General features: G+C 39.2%; 1 protein-coding gene across 1 annotated transcript in view; it reads left to right on the top strand.

Moving 5' to 3' along the window:
- Positions 1 to 20391, top strand: part of sgip1b (SH3GL interacting endocytic adaptor 1b) — a 55341-nt gene that overhangs the window by 9057 nt on the left and 25893 nt on the right. Inside the window, exon 2 of the mRNA XM_063885410.1 lies at positions 19800 to 20363. Coding sequence (XP_063741480.1) covers positions 20354 to 20363 — 10 coding nt within the window. The 5' untranslated portion in view covers positions 19800 to 20353. The remainder of the gene's footprint in view (positions 1 to 19799; positions 20364 to 20391) is intronic.

Below are 20391 nucleotides of genomic sequence, written 5' to 3'. Positions count from 1 at the left end.
TTTCAAATAAAAAAAATGAATAATGTTTGCACATGAGTGAATTACTGATAAGATTTATCAAAAGTGTTATTAGAAATTTAAAAAACCCCGTATTTTTTCCAATCATGTTCCGGTGGGGTGTAGGAAAATCCGGTAACACACAACACAAACATTGCAACTATAAAAAGCCGGTTGGAAATGAACTGTTATGTGACTTTTACAAATTGTTGTTTAGAGATAAAGAGTGCTGCTATGAGTCGCTCAGATCCGAATGACCAGTCCAGATGAAGGGCCTGATTGTCGGAGCATCTTCACAAAGTTTGGCTAAATTTATAGTGTCAGGCTTTATGATTGAAATTTGTAACTTCTATAATTATTATTACCTCACCCTGAAATATCAAAAAACAATATTTGATTTTCCTATTGGTTTGACGTTTACCATTACTGAAATATGCACCTTTTTTAACGCATTTTATTTTTACTTAATTGACCGCATCTATTTTTTTCGACACTGAAATACATAAAAGCTAAAGGCTCTCCTGTATTGGAATTAACATATTATTGCCTACTGTTATCATAATGGCCCACTGGCAAATGAAAACATAAAATACAATTATTTTATGTTGTATGTTTTCCAAATTCAAATTTACTGTGCAATATAAGACAAGAGAAGACATAACTACTTCAACTTATGGTTAATGTAACATATCCGCCTATTATATTGAAGAAAATGTTATACCGGCGGATAAATTAGCTGAATTTTTTGGCAGATATTTAATTGTAAAACCTTTATCTACCATCCCAGTTAAACTAGAGATACTTTTGTGCATCACTGAAATATTTAGGATGCCTTGTGTATGTGCGCCCCATTTGGGATATGTACGTAGTGACCAGGTTGAGGGAGGGCTGACTTGCAGGATAAACCTTTAGACTTTGCACTCCAGATCCAGGCAGTCCTGATGGGATCAGTGAAGGCTAATCGTAAGATTAACGGGATAGGCTGATACTGCAAGCCAGCCAGCTGCCTGCTAGCTGATGTGACTCATCTTGATACCCACCACCGCAATATGCCACCGGACATTGGGAGTGCTGGGAAACGCTGCAGGAGTTTCAAATTAATAGACAGATGTTCCTCTGTGCTAAATGCAGATAACAGTTTGACTGTAATGCTGTTAGATTTACATTTTTGACACTGATCTGACAAGCAATTTTGAGTGAATATTATAGGCAGCAAATATTAAGGAGAGTCGGTGTAAGAGATGTGGTCATCTCTGTGGTCAGAAAAGTATTGTCAGGATTGGAAATGGAGTCACGGAGAATGGCAAACAGGTTTGTTTTTGTGTGCTTGAGGTTATTAGGTCAGTGGTTCAAGTAAATGTGGTGAAATTACAGAAAGAGCTTTAATCCCCGTATTTGAGAGTGTTAATGTGTACATGATAGGCCACCCGCTGTCATTGAGCCAGCCACACTAAGTAACAACAACCATTTGTAGCATCAGTGTAATAATCCCTGGGCTTTTAAGACTAATGCTTGTTTACACTTTGTCCACAAACTGTGTCAAGGTATTTAGTAATCAACTGTTTTGATATCTCCTGTACGGGGCAACGTAGGCCACATTTTTATCAGGATTTGCTTTGTTTGTTGTGGTAAAAAAAAGGAAAATACACAGAGACACAACACAGAGAAACCATGTCAGGAATGAATTCAGTTTAGCCATGTCGGTATCTGTGTCATGGCCTCGCGCTGTAGCCCTGGGTGAATTGCACATCTCTCAAATCTTCTGTACTGTAGTGTGCTGCTATTCACGGCCATTGAAGGGCTGCATAATGGCCTTGGCAGGGCCTTCGACATTCACCATGGAGAGACTTTGGGGTTTCCCTGATCGGCGGCCAGAACCAGCACACAAAGCACGCAGTAGTTCTGCCAGAGGCAACTCAACTGTGGGCAGAGTGTAGGGCGGCTATGGTCTGGCCCCCAGGACCCTGCCATTGTGGAAATGTAAGTGGGGACAGTGTCTGAACGACTTGAGTTGGAACAGAAAACTTTGGATGACCAAAACTATGAGCTTCAAATAGCTGGGCCCTGGGAAACATAGCGTGTTCTTTTAAAGGAGGTCAAAGAGAAGCCAGAAAGAGGAAAAAAAAAAACAGAAAACCAATGTTTGGTGGATGTCAAATTGGAGGCTACTGTTACTATAGACATCAGCAAAACTGACATACCATTTTTCCAAATGCTTCAGCGTGTGTCTGCCTCTCTGTCTCCGTCCCCTTCACCCGGTGGCCACACACACTCATCATCTGTCACTCCACTCCGCCTGAGCCTAATCTTACTAACAGAGGTGACATCTGAGGTACTCGTGGCATGCCACCAGATAGCGTTTACCAGCCATGTGTCTGAGTTATGCATACGATGATGATCCTGTGGTGTCAGCGGCCTCTGTCTATTCAAAGAGGCTTTCCCCACCTCTCTGCCTGAATGGCACGCCAAATAAAAGCCTGACCGTGAAGAGTGCAAATGTGATATATCAGTATGTACTGTATAAGTTAAGAGAAGTACTTGATTATTTTATTATAGGTAGAATTTGATAGCCAATGGTATTTTTCTATTAAATAAATGTTTTGTTTTAAGAAACCAGGATGCAATATTTGGTATTTTTGCAATTTAGTGCTCTAACAACTTTATAGTGAAATTCACTTATAAAAAATAGACCGCTATAACATTTCAAATGCATTCATCCTAATTACATTATTAATGATCAAAATGTAGCCAGTCAACAGCTTTGCTTACAGAGCCAAGCAAAGAACAGGTGCAACAACAAGAGACATAGCAAGCTAGCTAATCTAACTTACATAATACTACTCACATCATTCCAAACAAGTGCAACCCACTGAAACATAGATGTTTAAAATATTGACAGCTATAGCATTTCAAGTGCAACCCAAGGAAACATAGATGTTTAAAATATTGACAGCTATAGCATTTCAAGTGCATTTGTTACAATAATGAACACAAACTAGCTAGTTAACATCTTTGCTAACACAGCCAATCATGCATTATGTGCAACAACAAAAGACATAGCTAGCTAGCTAACATTACTTACTGGCCTGTTCATGTGACTAGTGTGTTGCGTGGCTCTTTTTCTGGCACAACACTGGCAACCCCCATCAGCATCAGCCGCTGCACCTAAAACCTCCTCCTATTACCTGGGGTTTAATTTTTTGGAGAAAATGGTGGCATGATGATGCTTTAAATGTCAGAAATAATCATCACACCATCACATTTCCGAGAACTTCGCATGGCTTCTCCTTTTGTTTTAACGGCTGAAACCCTAATGAATTTTCAGTGTGTAAAGTTGTCCCTCTGCTTCATAATTTATACATTACTAAAATAAATCATTCCAGGAATAGTCATGAATAAATTGTTGAAATTACCCATTTGTCCTATAAAAACCCCCTCTATTACGTCTGACTCATGCAACCCACTTGCATATTGTCATCAGCAGAACTTCTTCTGCGTTGCATCTTTATCTGTGACTCAACTATGAGTCTTTACAAAGAGGACGTCATGTGTGTCAGTGAGCAAGGTATTCATGGCTGTAAGCTCAGTGAAGTTAAGATAGTAACCTAACTCTTTTCTTCACACACGCACGCACACACGCACGCACGCACGCACGCACGCACACACAATCCCATGCTTTCATGCAAAGCAAAATTGAGAAGCCATGGACTCTTTCAAGCTCCTCGCAAGTCGTCGTCCCCCCCCCCCACCCCCCCCTTTTATATAAAAGGACACTACTCTCCTCGGCTAGGCAGCCATCACATCAGCACTATAACTCTATTAGGCACAGCTCCAGGACACACTAAGCAACCCATATCCCACAATGGCATCATTGTCAGTGGGGATTGCAGCCATTGTCGTCCATGCTACAGGATTTATTCCCCTCCTCCCATATTGTGACCTTCACCTCTGACCCCGCCTGCTATCTCACATGCTTATGGACTGAGAGCTTGTGAGGCTTTATGCCTTCCAGATCTTAAATGCTCCTTTTACAATGACCCAAGCCTGCTAAGTGGCTTCTCTCCACAGCATCAGTGTTGAGATGATTCAGCTTCACAGCAGCAGAGAGAGAGAGAGAGAGAGAGAGAGAGAGATGGGGGGGTGGGGGTGCAGTATGGAGTTGTGGTTGGACTGATTGACCCTTGGAAAAGGTCAGTTGGAAGGCATGAGAGGAGAGGAGCAACCTAAATGGCTCTTTTCTCTTCTTTCTCTCCCCCTGGCCAGGGCAGAGACTCTGTATGGTTATTTATGAGCGTGTGGGAGAGGAGAGAGGGGCTGCAGTGAAACCCACCAGCCCTCTTTGTTTCCAGGGCTGGGCTGGGCTGGGCTGGGCTAAGGTGCCTGTCATTGGTTCGGTTCTGTCATATATACATGCACATGCACGCGCACGCAGGCCCTCACACACCATTAAGATCCCAGAGCTGCAAGGACAGAGGAGAGGACTCTGTTGCGAGGCAGATTTGGAAAACGAGGTGTGCTTCACACAATAGCTGTCAGCAGTTTGATAGATGCCTCTCAGGCATTTAAGCCCCATGACACTTCCAGAAACTTTAGGCCAATGACATGACTCCGAACTAAAGCTGGCAGATATGTATGTATTATGTCAGTGACCCTTGTTAAGTAAGCGTTGATAATTTAATTTGATGTGACTGTTGTAGATTAAGTGGCTATTTCTGAATCTTTTTAAAAAAGTTTATATTCAACATTATACAAAAGCACGAACAACAGAGCCATAACATCAATGTGTTATTGTGGCTTTTCATTGTTCGGATAACTAAAATGCGAGCTAAATTACTGAACACGTGTTTCCCTGCAGGTTACAGGTCATGCATATAAAAATAAATCAGAGTAGTTCTGTTACAGTAGAGAAGAAAATGGTTAAAAAACACTTTTCAATTCTTGACCCAAAATGGTTTGTAGTTAATTGGACAGAAAATGGCAAAAAAGTTTTAAATTCTTGAATCAGTATGCAAAGATGACTGAAGTTGGAATATGAGCAAGCTACTGCAAAATGTAGTCAAACCAGCAGTTAATGTAGTTTACTCGTCCTCAACATCTTGCACATATTAAAAATGATGATTTTCAGTATTGTCCTCTCCAATTCTAGCCCAACCACTTCTTAATCAAGTAAATACTTGATGCGTAAGATTGTCACGAGTCATATATTCCTCATGTGTTTGATATCCTAGAGAATAAATTCTGTGCCTTCCCTGTAATGCACAAGTTACTGTTCACACCAGTGCAGCGCTCTGCCAGTGTAACACACACCACTTCTTCTGTTTTTCCCCTGACAAAGTTAAATTAAGCTTGAATTTCACGCTGAAGTCAAATGGTCATGATGTCATGGTTTGAGGACAGAATGACTCGGTTTGTCTGTTGACTGAGAAGGCCTATTCTTGCATGTTTGGGTGGGAGCGTAGCATATAATTGCAGAGCGGGATAGCATGAGGGGATGGGGGAGGGAGAGAGTTAGCACGCAACATGAGTTTTGGCCCACAGTTGCTGGTGTGGGTGCCAAACTTGTCCAGAGGGCTGCTGTGTATATCTGTGCGCGAGCAAAGTTTCTGCTCAGCCTCGAGGCTCGCACTCTTCCAAGACACATCTTTCATTTGCACACGCTGAATAGCTTAGGGGAGCCCAAAGGCAGTTTGGACTAGGGGACGGATAGGTCTTTTTTGGGCTTTTTCAGAAGGATGTTGGGTGGTTGCCTAGCTGTGTGTGTGCGCACTTAGGAGAGATCTTTTCTGGACGTGCAAAATTCTTGTGAGTGTCCCTTTTCAGCGAGAACCATTGCATTGTTTAGTTGTCAAGTCAGTTGTTAGGGAGCAACCAAACCGCTGTACACGTGTTGCAGCCATTTGAGGATTACACTGATCCAAAAATCTGACAGTATGAGAAGAGAATGGAAAGCTTTGTCGGGCCTTTTCATATCGTCTCAGTGGGAGGTAGAAAGGCAAGACCTCCAGACCTGGGCTTGCAGCGGTGGGTGTTAATGCGGAGGCAGGGGGGGTGGCTCTCAACTGCCAACCAGATGGACAACCAAGCCCTGTGTATTTAGGGAGATCATATGCGATAACCTTGCAAAGACAGATTGACATTTTGCTGACAAAACAAACCAACCCTGTCTCGCACGCATGTGGCCCCCTTCGAATTTCACCCACACTCTCATGTTCCGGGCGTACAAATGCTCTGAGTGGTATTTGCTTACATTGGTCTTAAGGAAGTTATTTCAGCATGTGTTAAGCACTCGGTCAGAAGCCATAACAATAAGAGGATAGGACAAAAGAATCTAGGATTACACAACTCCTAGAAAACAATGGCAGCGTCGGTGACCTGTGTAAATGAGACAACCTTGAGCCGTGAGGGGGGCAAGTTAGCTCCTATTCTGCGTCATGCATTGGGATAAAGCCACAGGTTGGGATGTACATCCATAAGACTTGACAACATCATCATCTATTTAATTTGACTTTACGGCCTGGTTAAGTGAGGTGAAAGGGTAAGGGCATTACACTACTCATGAAAAGATCAAGTAATGTATATCAGCGGCCAACTGAAGTAGATCTGTACACCTAAATCTATTACTTTGAATTTATGTTAGCGAGTAAATGAATCACACCAGATTAGATTCCAGTATGTGGTGCTTTTTTTGTTCCTCCAGCCTAGTCAAAATAGTCCACTCAGTTTGGGAAAATGAGTCACAGGAACAAAACATTCTCTGACATAAAAGAACAAAGTAAATACGATTGAAATTATCAAGAGTCACTCTGCTCTGTTCCTCTAAACTTTATCTGCAACAATCTAAACTTTACGGCCCATGAACTCCCTCCCACACACAGACCACAAATGTACAATATGGATTGTACCAATGCCTTATGTTTCTTAATACTGAAAACATTTCTTCACATATATGGCAAGTTACCATCACCTTTCCACCTCTCCTGCCTTTTCACCACACAGTGTTTTTTGGTACAAGTGACGACTCTAATCTCAAATTGCTGACAGTACAGAAAGAACTTGTCATGGTGACCCAAGCAAATTACACAAGAGGCTTCTTCTTTTTTCCAGCAGAGTAACATTTTAATTTAGATTAGCTTTATTGTCTTGATTTCACCAAAACAGGTCATACAAGTGCTACAATATCAATAAAATAGGTACACATGTAAGAAAATAAAGACACACTATATATGATAATAAGATATCTACCAACAAATCAAGAAAGAGCATTTGAAAGAAGAAATTGCCTGCATCATAAGATGAGTTTAACAACGAGATATTAATATCACGCTGAGAGATATAGAAGAAATCAAAGAGAGGTATCTAGTTTATTGGAGTCTGGCATGATTTAATGAAGAAAGTAATTTTAAAAAGTCGGGTAAGTAAGTCCAATTTTCTCACCCTTTCTTACAGCCTGCTTTGTGTTTTAATGTCGCACCACAATGGTCTGTGGTACATGTGTGGGACACCAGAATGTTGTGGTGACATCTGTGTGTGTCTGAGTAGACTCAGAGGCTTGAGTGCAACATGTGTACCCTACAGGGGGGCCATTTGGATAGAACGTAGTTATTAAAGGGGTATTCCAGTGAAACAGCCTGTGAGTCACCAGAGGCAGATTGGAATTATTTTTCTTAGATTGGTTTTACAGTGTGTAACGTTCATAGTCATGGGTGTGCCTACCACCAATGAAAGCGGTATTAGTGAACAATAAAGGAGGCCAGTAAACAAGTTATTGTCACTTTTCAAAAATAATTGATACTTTTTTAGTTTTCCGGTGTTTCACGCTTGCAGTCACAAATCCAACGGTAAACAGGGTTAGTAACTGAAATAGCCACCATGGCGGCCTTCTTATTCAATATCTGTTGCTTTTTCAGTCTCTTTTTCATTGATAGTGATCAGAAAGACTATTTTATTTCTGTCTAGTTTGAATGAACCGTATTTGACGAAGATCAGTGAAGTATATTACCGTTTCTGTCAACGGAGTCTGGTGGCTTTCAGAAGAGCAAGTGTTTAGTACATATGTAAATAAGAGCATTTATCAAAATCCCTGTTGATTTGATAATATCATAACATTTTACCTTAAAAGGGGCTGGATTTAGCTTGACCAGCCGATTTTTATGTTTCCATCTCAGCCAGTCAGAGCTATAGCCGATACATTTCCCGTGAATACTGCAGAGTCATTTGAATTAATGCCTATTGTAACTTTTCCTACTTTAGACAAAAATAATGCGATGTTAATGGGATTTTTGCCATTTAGAAATGGGCTAAAGAGTAAGAGTTGTGCACAGCATTGTCACTCTTGGATTAATGCTTACATGCTAATTCAAAGGATGTTTAGTTTAGTGTGTTAGCATGCTAATGTCTGCTGATTAGGAGGTTACCTTAAATGTCAACTTCCTGTGTTAAAATAGTGGAAATGCCCTCTAATTAAAACATTGATTAAATGCGTTTACCGGGGTTAAATACTACTTGGTCTTGTTGGCCCGATCTTCCTGTAAATCTCCTGGGGGTTCGAAACACAGATGAGCTTACTGAGTAGAGGTTCTTGAAGGTCAAAGGCCTCTTAAGCTCCTATGACTACCTTTATTTGACAATTAGGCTTGTCAACACAGGATATGTCGACAGGTAAGCAGGTCACTAACAGCCTTTACCTGGGCTTTAACTGCAGAGACTTTGCAATGTAACAGGATGTCCTGGGAGTCAGAAAGACCAGCAGATAAACAAACAGAACCGGCAGAGAGGCAAACACAAAGATGAGACAAAGGAATCCTCAACATCACATGGTCGCGAAGATGGTTTATGTCCAATGTCTAACCCTTTTCAGTTTGATTACACTCATCATGTTCAAATTTATGTTACCCACAGAGATTCTTGCCTGTGCTATTTCTGTAAAAGGCCGTTGCTCGGGCTTGTCTCTGACGATCCAGCTCTCTCCAGCTCTTTCTTGAACTCTCTCCATCACACACAGACACACAGACACATACACACACACACACACACACACACACACACACACACACACACACACACACACACACACACACACACACACACACACACACACACACACACACACACACACACACACACAGACACACACACACACACACACACACACACACACACACACACACACCTCTCCCTTTCTCTGTCTTTCCCTCCCTACCGCTCTAGCCACATTGCCACACTCACTTTTCCATGGCCTCTCATTCCCGAGTTCTCTGCGAACTAAGTAAATGAACGACACAATCCGGAAATAGTGTTCCAGCCGGAGATGGTGGGAAGGAAAATCCCTTGACTCGTCCTGGCAGGAGGGTGGGAGAGAAAGGGAAATGGTACTGCAGCCATTCAACACTTCAGACAAAGCTTTTCACAAGACTCTCTCTTAAACTCCAAGTCCTTATGTAATTTCACTCCTAAACAAAACTGTTCGGTAAGGACATTTCTACTTCTGTGCGCTAACATAACAACGTTACGAGACACTGCGTTGGCAGCTTCATGACATGCTCGTAGAGGTTAACTTATCTTTAGCCCGAGAGGTCAGAGATCAACATTAAAAAGAGGGGCAGATGTCTCTGAGGAGCCTGGTGTGGAGGAGTGGAGCCCAAGGCGCTGGGTAAATGTTGTCTGGATCGTCCTGGAGTTTGGCAGAGGGGGGCGGGGATGCGAGGTGAAGACAGGAGGTGTGCCAGCAGGTTGAAAGCGGGGTCAACTCTATAAACCAGGGTGTTATCTGGATTCTTCTTCACAGCTGCCAATCACAATCATACTGCAACGACCCGTCGCTTGCAGCTTTTTAGACACGATGGTGGTTCAGTGTCTGCACTCTTACATGCTCAGGAAATGTTTCAGCTCTCTCGAAAAACCTTGTGCAACGGCTTCTTGGTCAGGGTGGTAAAATGGTCCTGCATTTGTCGGAGGATGTGGTTAAAGGAGCTGCACTCATGAAGCAACACCGGTCATTTTAGATCAGTATAATAAAGCTACAGTGTTTCCAAATGGTAAATGTGCCACTGTAGGATAAGCAAATAATGCCCTGTCACACATCTTTAGTTCTGTTTAACTTGTCAAATGGCAAACAAATGCTTTGCTGACATTTTCTAAAGGGGAGGAAAGCCTGTGTGATTACATCTCACTATAACAGTCAGTAACATGAGATGGGGAACCACACAACCGCTAAATCAGTAAAATGGAAGGCCAGAGTCACTGTAATTTGGGAGAGAGCTGGTTAACCACTCCTCATAATGGATGGTGTTTCTGTTTAGCCTAAGGCGTTGGAGCTGAGGTCATATGCAAACAAGGCAGATCCAAGGCCTTGGCTTTAACACGGTGAAAAATGCTTCATTCCACTTGTTTGATCCGGTTTATCAAATCTTGGAGACTAAACTAAATTTGCATAAATATCATGCAAATATTAAACAAAGAAAGTAAGTTCCTAACTGGTTCTATAATTAAAGTCTATGGAGGGATGTAATATTTGACACATTTTTAAAAGCCAAAATGATTGCACCACTTATTTAATGTACTTTATATGAAACAAACTGTCTTACATTGTTAAAAAAAAAAAAAACGTCTTTGCTCCAACCTAGGGAAATATTTGTGTGAGACTAAACTTTCTGTTTTGAAATAACATCCACATTTGCCTTCAGGACACATTTTTGGAAACCATACAATCTGTATCATTTTCAATTTAAAGGGAGAATTTTTTCTTATTCCTGCATCTTACTTGCACCTTTACATGTCTTGCACCATTATATAGCACTCTTTCTTTCTTTCTCAATGTTATCACTTAAGTATAGTATGTTGCATTATTTGAGGAGCCTTTGGACTTGTATTTCCATTGCTGTAGCTATAGTACATATGACAATAAAGCCTTGACTATTTGAGACATACATAATTTACATACTGTAGATAAGCAATAGCACACACACCTTTAAACAAACAGAGCTGATACAGTAGTCTTTATACTCAAAGACACTCGATACCTGAAATGACATTGAATTAATCGGCAGCTGTTTTTATAATGAGGTAATCATTTAAATTATTTCTCATGCAAACAATGCCAAGCTTCTGCCAGCTTCTCAAATGTGAGGATAACCTGTTTTGTTATTGTTTCACATCATTTCCAATCCACTACCTTTGTGTTTTGAACTGCTGGTCTGACACAACAAGCAATATGAAGACGTCACTTTGGTCTCTGGGGTATTGTGATGCCCGATTACGAACATAATCATTCATTCAACCTTTTGGACTTGTCGTCGTCATGACATCTCTACTGCACCCTTGCATCTTTTGTTCCTATATTTGATTTTTTGCGTGAATGTCCCTTTAAAGGATTACATCATCGTCTTTGCTCCTTTTTTCCCTCACCATATTTCTCAGTGTTCAGCCTTTTCTGCCCAGAGACAATTGGTTCATTCACCGGTGTATAACACTGCCACCTCCTGATCCACAGGACCATCAACACACCTTTCACTGGCAGGTTTTAGTCAGTCATGATATCATCCATCGCACCTCGGATCACAGTGCTAAAAAACAAACTGCATTACCGTATTAACTGCAGTTGTCATTATCACATGACACAGTGTCTTTGTGGCAAGAACATGTACAGCAGATGCTTTATGATCATTAATCCACTATGAGCTGATTTGGTGCTTTCAGTGTTTTCAAAGTGCTGTTGCGGCATCTAGTGGCAGAACATAAGAAAGAAGCTCTCACTGTTACTCCATTATCCATCAATTCAAGGACATTTTCAGTCAAAATGTTCACATCAGTGTAAAACGCCTGTTGAGTCCTGTTTGTGTTGTTTTTCTCTAAAAGCTACCAGAGTTTGAAGTTGCTCAGTAGCTCTTTGTGTTGCAAACTGGGTCAGTTGACATCCACGAGTATGTGACTTTAAGAGACTGTCGTTCATAACACCACTGCACAGCTTCCATGAACACTTAATGTCTCTTTGTTATCAGCCCCATAAAAAGCAGATGCTGGAGGGAAGATTTTTCAGCACAAAGAGATTTTGTTTGGCCTCACAAATTTCTTTCATGAAGATATTGCACGGGCATTGAAATATCCTCGGTTCTAAGCAGAAATGAATCAACAAACATTGTAAGTAGACCTGCCATGATAAACACTTAGACATATTTGCAATAAACAAGATCATTCTAATTTCAAGACCCTCTTATACAACTGATATAATAATGGTAATTATATAATAAAATAGTAATTCAACAGCTAGTCAAACGTTTAAAAATGATCTAGGTCATGTCAATATACGACACAACAATTTGATAACATAAATATGGTCCAAGCTATGTCGTACAATAAATCAATAATGCAAATATATCTACACACATAAGCAGGCCTTTCATTTTACACTTGTTGAATGATTTATGGTCCCAGAAATATTTGTGAGGATCAAAACAATTGGAATCTTAACCTCTTACGCAACCAATGTAATAATAGTAATAATATAATAGCATAGTCAATCACGAGCAAAAATGTACTCTCTGGCTCTCCTAATTGTGGACGATAAATTGATAAGGTTAAAAATGATTGAAGATATGACCATATGTCTTATGAGAAGTTAATAATTTAAAAACTATCGTAAATCGTACGATATTTTGATAATGTAAAAACAATCTAAGTCATGTAAGTATATTGTATGATAAGTCAGTAACGTTAAAATGATCATGTCAGTGTGTCCTCAATAAGTCGATACGGTTAAAAGGATTTAGGTCATGTATGTACAATATATGGTACAATAAGTTGATCCACATCCTAGGTCACATCCATGTATCGTACCATAAGTCGGTAACGTAAACTGGTTCCAGTGTTTATTGACGTTAAGTGGATAATGTAGTCAGTCAGTATATCGTTCGATAAGTAGTAATTATTGTTACAGACTCAGAATCAGAGGGGAAATGTACATTTGTTACAGCAGATAAAGAGCTAAGGATAGCTTAATATTAATTAAGAAAGCATAAATACATATATTTAAAGATACAAGTAGAAATGACACAAATTACAAAATACACATCCAACCTATTTAAAGGTACATTTATGATGATGATCACACTTTTGGTCTAATGATATTTCACTTTCCTGCACATTTTATTATCTTTCGGTTCTCACAAATTCAGGAAATGATTTGCATGTGAAACAGGGTCTCTCAAATCTGGCTTTAAGCTCACACGTCTAAAGGTAGCAAAGCAAGTGAGTTACTCCTCATGGTGATGTTAGACAATGTGTAAATTACATACATTACATTATTATTAAAAAAAATAAGAAAAGCTTTTACTTAGCCTGGAGCTAGTTCTATTTACAGTTTTCCAGAAGTTTCTGCCAAAATATTTAGCAAGAAAAGTGCTGTAACTCGCTCAATATGTGCCACAACAAGCTTCAGAACAAATAGTCTTTAAAACTAACTTTTTTGAATATGTTCTTTATTGTAAACAGAGCTCACAGTATTTTGCCGCCTATTAATGCAGGCAGAATTAATGAGGCTGTAATTCCCAGACAGCCAGGTGGTAACGTTTAAATGCTTCAAAATCAGCAACATAATTACCAGCACAGCCAGATGTGCAATACTTAACAACTTATTTAATTCACAAGAGATCTTTCGACAAGTCTTTTCCCTCCAAATTGGAACAACCTGTTGAGTTCTAACCTGTCAAACTGATTAATTAAGATCAGCTTGTTTCAATATTTGTCAAACTGTAGTGTTCATTCATCAAACAAGCAAACCTTTATGTAGGCCTTCCAATCAATTGAGTGAGACCCTTACTTTTGAATGACGTTGAGCGTGAAAAAGACTTAAAACAATCCTTAGATCATAATATAGAGATATAAACATACAAAACAACCAACAATTTCAAATAAAATAGTTACAGGCTTAAAGTATTGAGTTTTACGTTTATGTGGAGAGCGATGCTATGAGTCTACTACACTATTATATGATATGAGGTATCCGAATACATTTTAGAATCAGGGGTTTTCTGACACTTGCTCCATTTGATTAAACTTAAAAAACATTTAGATTAATAAGAATAAGGGTGCAATACAAATTTAAAGTTTAAAGGGTTTGGCTGTTCATGGTGAAGTCCAGTGCCAGTCAATAATCATCATCTGCCATCTGGAGAAAAGAAGTGGTTCCACTAAGGAGCCATGTGCAAACACACAGGATTGACAATGAATGGAGAACAAATCCGTCTCTGGTGCAAGAGGCAGACATAATATGTGTATTATACCTTGACTGTGCAAATGTAATTATAAGCTACACATACAGTATGACTAGTTAAATACAGCGATATACGGCCTGCTTTTTGTTAGCTTTTATGAGTACAGTTTCATCCTGTAGTGTGGGGAACTTTGCCATTTTCCACAGTGTGCAAAACGTGAGTGTAAGTTATAGTCAGTGTGTGTACATTCAATTAAACAGTGTGTCATTAAAATGCTAAAAATAAGAGGCCACAATATGGTTTCCTGATATTTCCAGAAATTGTTTGGTATTTTGTTTTAAAATGTTAAATGTAGACATTTAACATTTTAAAAGTAGAAAAGTATCAGCATCAGAAAACAGGCTAATTAAAGTATTCAAAGTGAGTAAAGAGTTTTCTTTTACCAGAGAGTCTATACAGCTGGGTAACTTCTAATATCCATCAAGGGAATAATACAGTTTATGTTATAATAATACATGATCAGTTATTAGATAATAACATTTTGTGACGCAAGTACATTATTTGCCTTTCAAATCTAGTCGGGTAGCAGCAAATGCATATACTCAATAAAGTCGATATAGTGAAGGTGATCTTAAGAATATTACTCATGTGAATAAATGTAGTGCTTTCCAGTGCTACTGCTGATGATAAGCAGGAGGTGGCGGTATAGAGCCACACACAGTAAAGGGATTTACAGCACACAGTAATCCTGTCAGCATTATATATCATCCACAGTTTATCGTCATCCTGAATTGAATCTATATGAATATAATACAGCTTGGTTTATATATTGAGGAATAAAACATAGCTCAACCCAACTTGAAGATGTTTTTTTTTTTTTTGCTTCACTTTGCGTTGGATTTATTTTCTCAAAAATATTCAGAAGTGAAGAAAAAGTACATTTACTTCTTAGTTATGTAATTTAGTACACTTTTGAGGTACTTGTGCCTTAACTGAGTTTTCTATATTTGTGCCCACTTCTTTATTCTACTACATACATTTCAGAGGAAAAAAAAATACTTTTCAGTTTACTAAACATGTGACAGCTTTTTGTAAATCCTTTTTTATGCTTTTTGTGGTTATCCCTTCCCTGTGTTCCCTCATGAGGGAGTTTCTCTCCCACACTGCTGATCGGACAAAACAAACAAGTTGAAAAAGGCAATGAGTTACATGATTGATTATAAGAGCTTTCCAAGCAGCTTTTTAGAAACCAAACGATCCAAAACCAAAATGAATGGAAAAAATAATTTGCAGATGAATACAGAATCAAAGTGTTTTAGTCCAATGCAATATATTTGGTTAAAAATCTAATTACATAATAGACGGCAAAAAAGTCAGAGGAGAAATTATCCACCTTTTATATTTTTAGTATTTCCTGATTAGTATACTTTTATTTAAGTACACTTTTCGTTACATTACTTTTATTAGTAACAGAGTCATTTTACAGTTTCCCTTTACTTAAATAACATATCTAAATACTTCCTCCACCAACAAAAGTATTCATGATGTCTTCCCAGTTTTCCTTCACCCCTGTACATCTGAGGCGCAGTTCCAAACAGTAGGTCATCCTGGGCCAACAGCTCTCGGTCCATGTGTTTTTCTCAGTCCAGCTCTACTTTGATAATCCCGCTTGTTGTCGCCTCTGACCCCTCGATGGCATCTTATGTAAGTAGCAGGTTAAGAAAACGGGAGCAGCCCATGGTGTGTTGCCAGGTTAGGTAAGCTCATTATCAGTTGCTCCTGAATGCCCAACAACATCCACAAATAAACCACAGTAGTGGGAAAACTAAACCAAGGAAGTGATGACACTAGATGAAGGTGTTACTTTCCTAAATAGTCTGGATTTCCGGGTTTGGAGCATATCTGACTCGACCTACTCAAGGGCATTAAGGCTTACACTCTTTATGCATAAAAAAACAATATAAACTAACCTACAGGGGTTGTGTCTGTGTCCGATTACTCACTGACACTCTCTACATCACTGAAGTACAATAGTCACGTGACAGAAACATACCATTTTTAAGGTTACAATTAGTATCAGTTCATCTTTGAAATACGACATGACCTCCACAGCAGAAACGTCTCTACCCCAACACACACGCACACCACACACACACACACACACACACACACACACACACACAAACACACACACACACACACACAGGCGTACACCACGGTACTTTCCTCTACCTTCCCCCATCTGTCCTTCCCCTATCAGTGAGGGGAATCACTCTGCTCCATACGCAGCCTTACGATAGCGTTCACTAAAACATCTCTTTTTGTCCACCAAAGTGTAACACAGTAACACATATAGGAATTGTTTGTCCTCTGCAACCCTGTCTTTCTCCCGGGCGAAAATGTGAGTCATGATTACAGCTGACAGTGTGTTCTCTGCGGTGGTAGACACACTGTCGTCCTCCAGTGTGACACACATTTCTAAACAATACAAACAATCCCCCAATTCCAGTGACATGGCAGTTAATAAAGAGTGGTGCAGGAGGTCCTGACAAGTCCTGAACCTGGAAACTATAATAGTTAGCATATTAAGCACATATTATCAAATCAGCACTTTTGTCTCCAAAACAAGTTTTCGAGATGTTCACGTTTTGTTCTACGGCTTTAATACTTAGCTAACGAAATAGCACACTTGTAAGTATCAAAACTTTTAGGTGTCTTAAATACAGAGGTTGCTAACAAGTGGCTAAATGACACAACTAAAAGTATTTGCGCCAAATATTAGCCGCCTTTAGCTTAGCGAGTGAAGCCATGCCTTATTTAGTCAATTAGTAGCCTAACATTAGCTTTTTACTTGTTTTTTTTTCTTTTTTCATTTCAACACCTAAACTATTGTAAAAGTAGTGGAAATATGTGTCTGAAATCCAATGGAAATTCCTATTGCTTTCTTTCATGGGAGCCCTTGCGATGCTAACTTCCGGGTTGCCTAGTTAGCATCACACCTATTGTTGCTGAAAAGGAACTCTTTGGTAAAAATATGTGTGTGATACTCACACATTCTGTTCAGCAAGATAATCTGCAGACCACCTTTTTTCTGATCCATTAGCTAAAGCACTGTGCCTGTCTTTGGACTGCATCCACTCATATTTATCCAATTTAAGACTTGGCCCTTCCACTGCGCATTCTTGCTCATCCTCGACTGCTGTATCCTCGAGGCAATCCTTAGGCTCGACTGTTGCTCTTATCTTCTTCTCCATTTATTTGCCTATGCCTATTTAGCCCTACCCTTCCAAAATATGTCTCTTTGTATTAGTAGCCTATGTTGTTTCCAATTTTATCCTCAATTGTAAGCTCCTAAAAATGTCAAGCAATTTATGACTGGATAAGCTACAGTAAAAGCAATGATTGCTATCAGCTACAGCTACTATTATTAATTAAAAGTTTAACACTTAAAACCCAGAATGACAAGCTACTCCAGTAGGGAGTGGTGGTAGTTTGATCAAATATGCAACAACTGTTATCCCATTCTGAATGAATTCTTTCTATATCACGATTGGTTAATAGATGTACGCAATGTCATGATGATGAAAAATACGTTTGCTTAAAATTTGGCAGAAAATGGCAAGTTCCTGTTTAATTTATAGTTTAAACGGATTGAGAAAAACATACATTTTTTGAGCCTTTTAAGTACAACAGAGGGAAAAGTTGACTCATTTGAGTTAAGCTGCATTCACATGATACGTGGTAACATGACTCTGCGCAGACTTTGCCGTTGTTTTTCCATGGAGAAAGCAGTAGCGCCCGACTATTCGTAAGCACTAACCTGGAAATCGCGCACTGCTTGAAATTGTCGCTGAGCACTGCTCCTAAAGTAAAAAATTATTGCAACTTTGACCTTGTTACCGCTGAGTTTTCAATGCGCAACAAATCAGATGTGTTTAGCAGCGCAAGCTAGCAGGGAACAAAACCATATGAACAAACTTAACAATCTGTTCTCACTGCAAGGCACTGACCTCATGTCCAGCAAAGAGAAAATCTTGTGTCATGTGATTGCAGCTTTAATGATTTGAGTCCAGTCAATATTGCATGGACTTTTTCTTTATATGCTCATGTGCATTAATATTCATTGTCAGTTGCATGAACACAGTCAATTCACTAGCAGATACTCCAGAGGAGAACTTTAAAGACTTGCACACCTTTCCCCCTTTATGTTGAACCATTTACAATATGAATTTGTTTATTTTGCATTTACATTTGACCTGACTTCATTTAGCTCCAAACAATAAAGTTTCTTTAAAAGAGTTATCCATGCTGCCGAGTCAATTGCTTTATATTCTGGTGTCACTCAAACCAAGGCAAAACATTACAAAACTCCTTTTTATCAAGGCTTTTATCTGTCGCTCTCTCAAGGACAAAATCATGAGGTTCAGTAACCAACTAAAATAACAAACAAGAACTAATATTTCCTCTTCAGTTCTATTTTTTTTTTCAGTCTATTCATGATTTAAACAAAGGACTTAAGGGTTGTGAAGACAGCGCCTGACCTCTTATTTTTATCCTTTTATGTCTGTGGTTGAGTCATGCATTTTTCAAAAATATATCTTTGCTGCTCTCTGTCTTGTATATACAACAGGGGACCAAGAAGAACACAGATCTTTTACTTCAGTAAAAGTAGAAAAGGCTAAATTTAAAAAAAATACTTTGTTACAAGTAAAGGTCCTGCAACCAGATCTTACTTAGGTAAAAGTACGCAAATGCCATCAAAATATACTCAAATAACAAAAGTGAAATTACTCAGTATGGGCCATTTCAGAATCATATACAGTAAATGACTGGATTACATTATTTATTTAACAATCTTCATAAGATAAAGATGAAATAAGATAAGATTTACTTTATTAATTCCAAATCGGCAAAGTTTTTTGTTGCAGCAGCATGTAAAACAAGTATTGCACTTAGTTATAAACATAAAAAGAGTAGAAAATAAACAATTATACAACATAAACATCTCAAAATAGAAGATAAAACAGAACTAAAAGAGTGAAAATATATAATCCGTAAAGTAACTGAAGCTGTCAAATCAAGGTTGAGGAGTAAATAGTACAATATCGGCTTCCGAAATGTAGTGGAGTACAAGTAGCATAAAACAAAAATATAAAAATACTCTGGATAATAAAGTACAAATGACTGAAAATGTTACTTACGTACAGTACTTGAAACTTGAGTTAAATGTAGTGTAAAATTCCATCAATAATATTGTATATATAAAATAATATGAAATAATAAATGATTAAAATCATATATAATATAAAAAAGTACATTAGGAATACAACAATATTAAGATAATAAAAAAATACAACATATGAATATATATAATATAAAATATAAAACATATATATCTTACATATGAATATATAGCATAAAATATATAATGTAAAAAATATTATAAAAGAAACAAAATGTTTTTTTCTGTCCTCGAGACATGAACATGTACATTTAGAGACACTGAATAAAATGTAAGAAATGTTCAACGTTTTTTTTTTCTTTTCTTAATTCCATGCATCACATTACGTGAGACCTTGTGTAATATGTATGCAGATGGCTGTGGAGTGGAGTGTCTGCTCGAGGCAAGCCGAGAGGTGCTGAGGGGACAGCGGCCATGTGACCGTGGTTGCAGGGATTGGTTTAGTGCAGATGTGACATCAGCAAGCCTCCCACTCCCTCCCTCCCTCTCTCTACCTCTCTTTCTGTATCGCTCTGCTTTTTTTCTCTCCCTCCCTTCTCCTTTCCTCAGCATCCCCCCTCACAGAGATGGCGTGTGTCGGTGCTGCTCGGGCGGCTGGGGCCTAACGTGCACACAGAGAGGACGCCCCCTCCCCATCCCCCGATTTGCTGCATATTCCTCGGGTGTCTCCTCTCGCCGTGTCCTCCACCGCCGCCACTGCTGCTTCTGCTCTTCCAAAGCTCTTTACCACCCCACCTCCCTGTAAGGGTGTCTGGGAGTCGGGGCCCTTGGGGGTGGAGGGGAATCGTGCTTCGCCGGGGGAGCTGTGCGGAATTAGCTATGCCCTACCCGAGCATCCTTTGACCGGCTGGATTTCACCATTTCTGCGCACCAGGGGGGGCGCCACGTAGGATGAAAAGCAGCAGTCATGATGCAAGGTAAATTATCTGTGCTCTTCCTCCTGTT

Source organism: Eleginops maclovinus, chromosome 6, assembly GCF_036324505.1.
Source record: "Eleginops maclovinus isolate JMC-PN-2008 ecotype Puerto Natales chromosome 6, JC_Emac_rtc_rv5, whole genome shotgun sequence".
Taxonomy (NCBI): Eukaryota; Metazoa; Chordata; class Actinopteri; order Perciformes; family Eleginopidae; genus Eleginops; species Eleginops maclovinus.
Note: the sequence above shows the minus strand (reverse complement) of the source record. Positions and strands in the feature narration are given on the sequence as shown.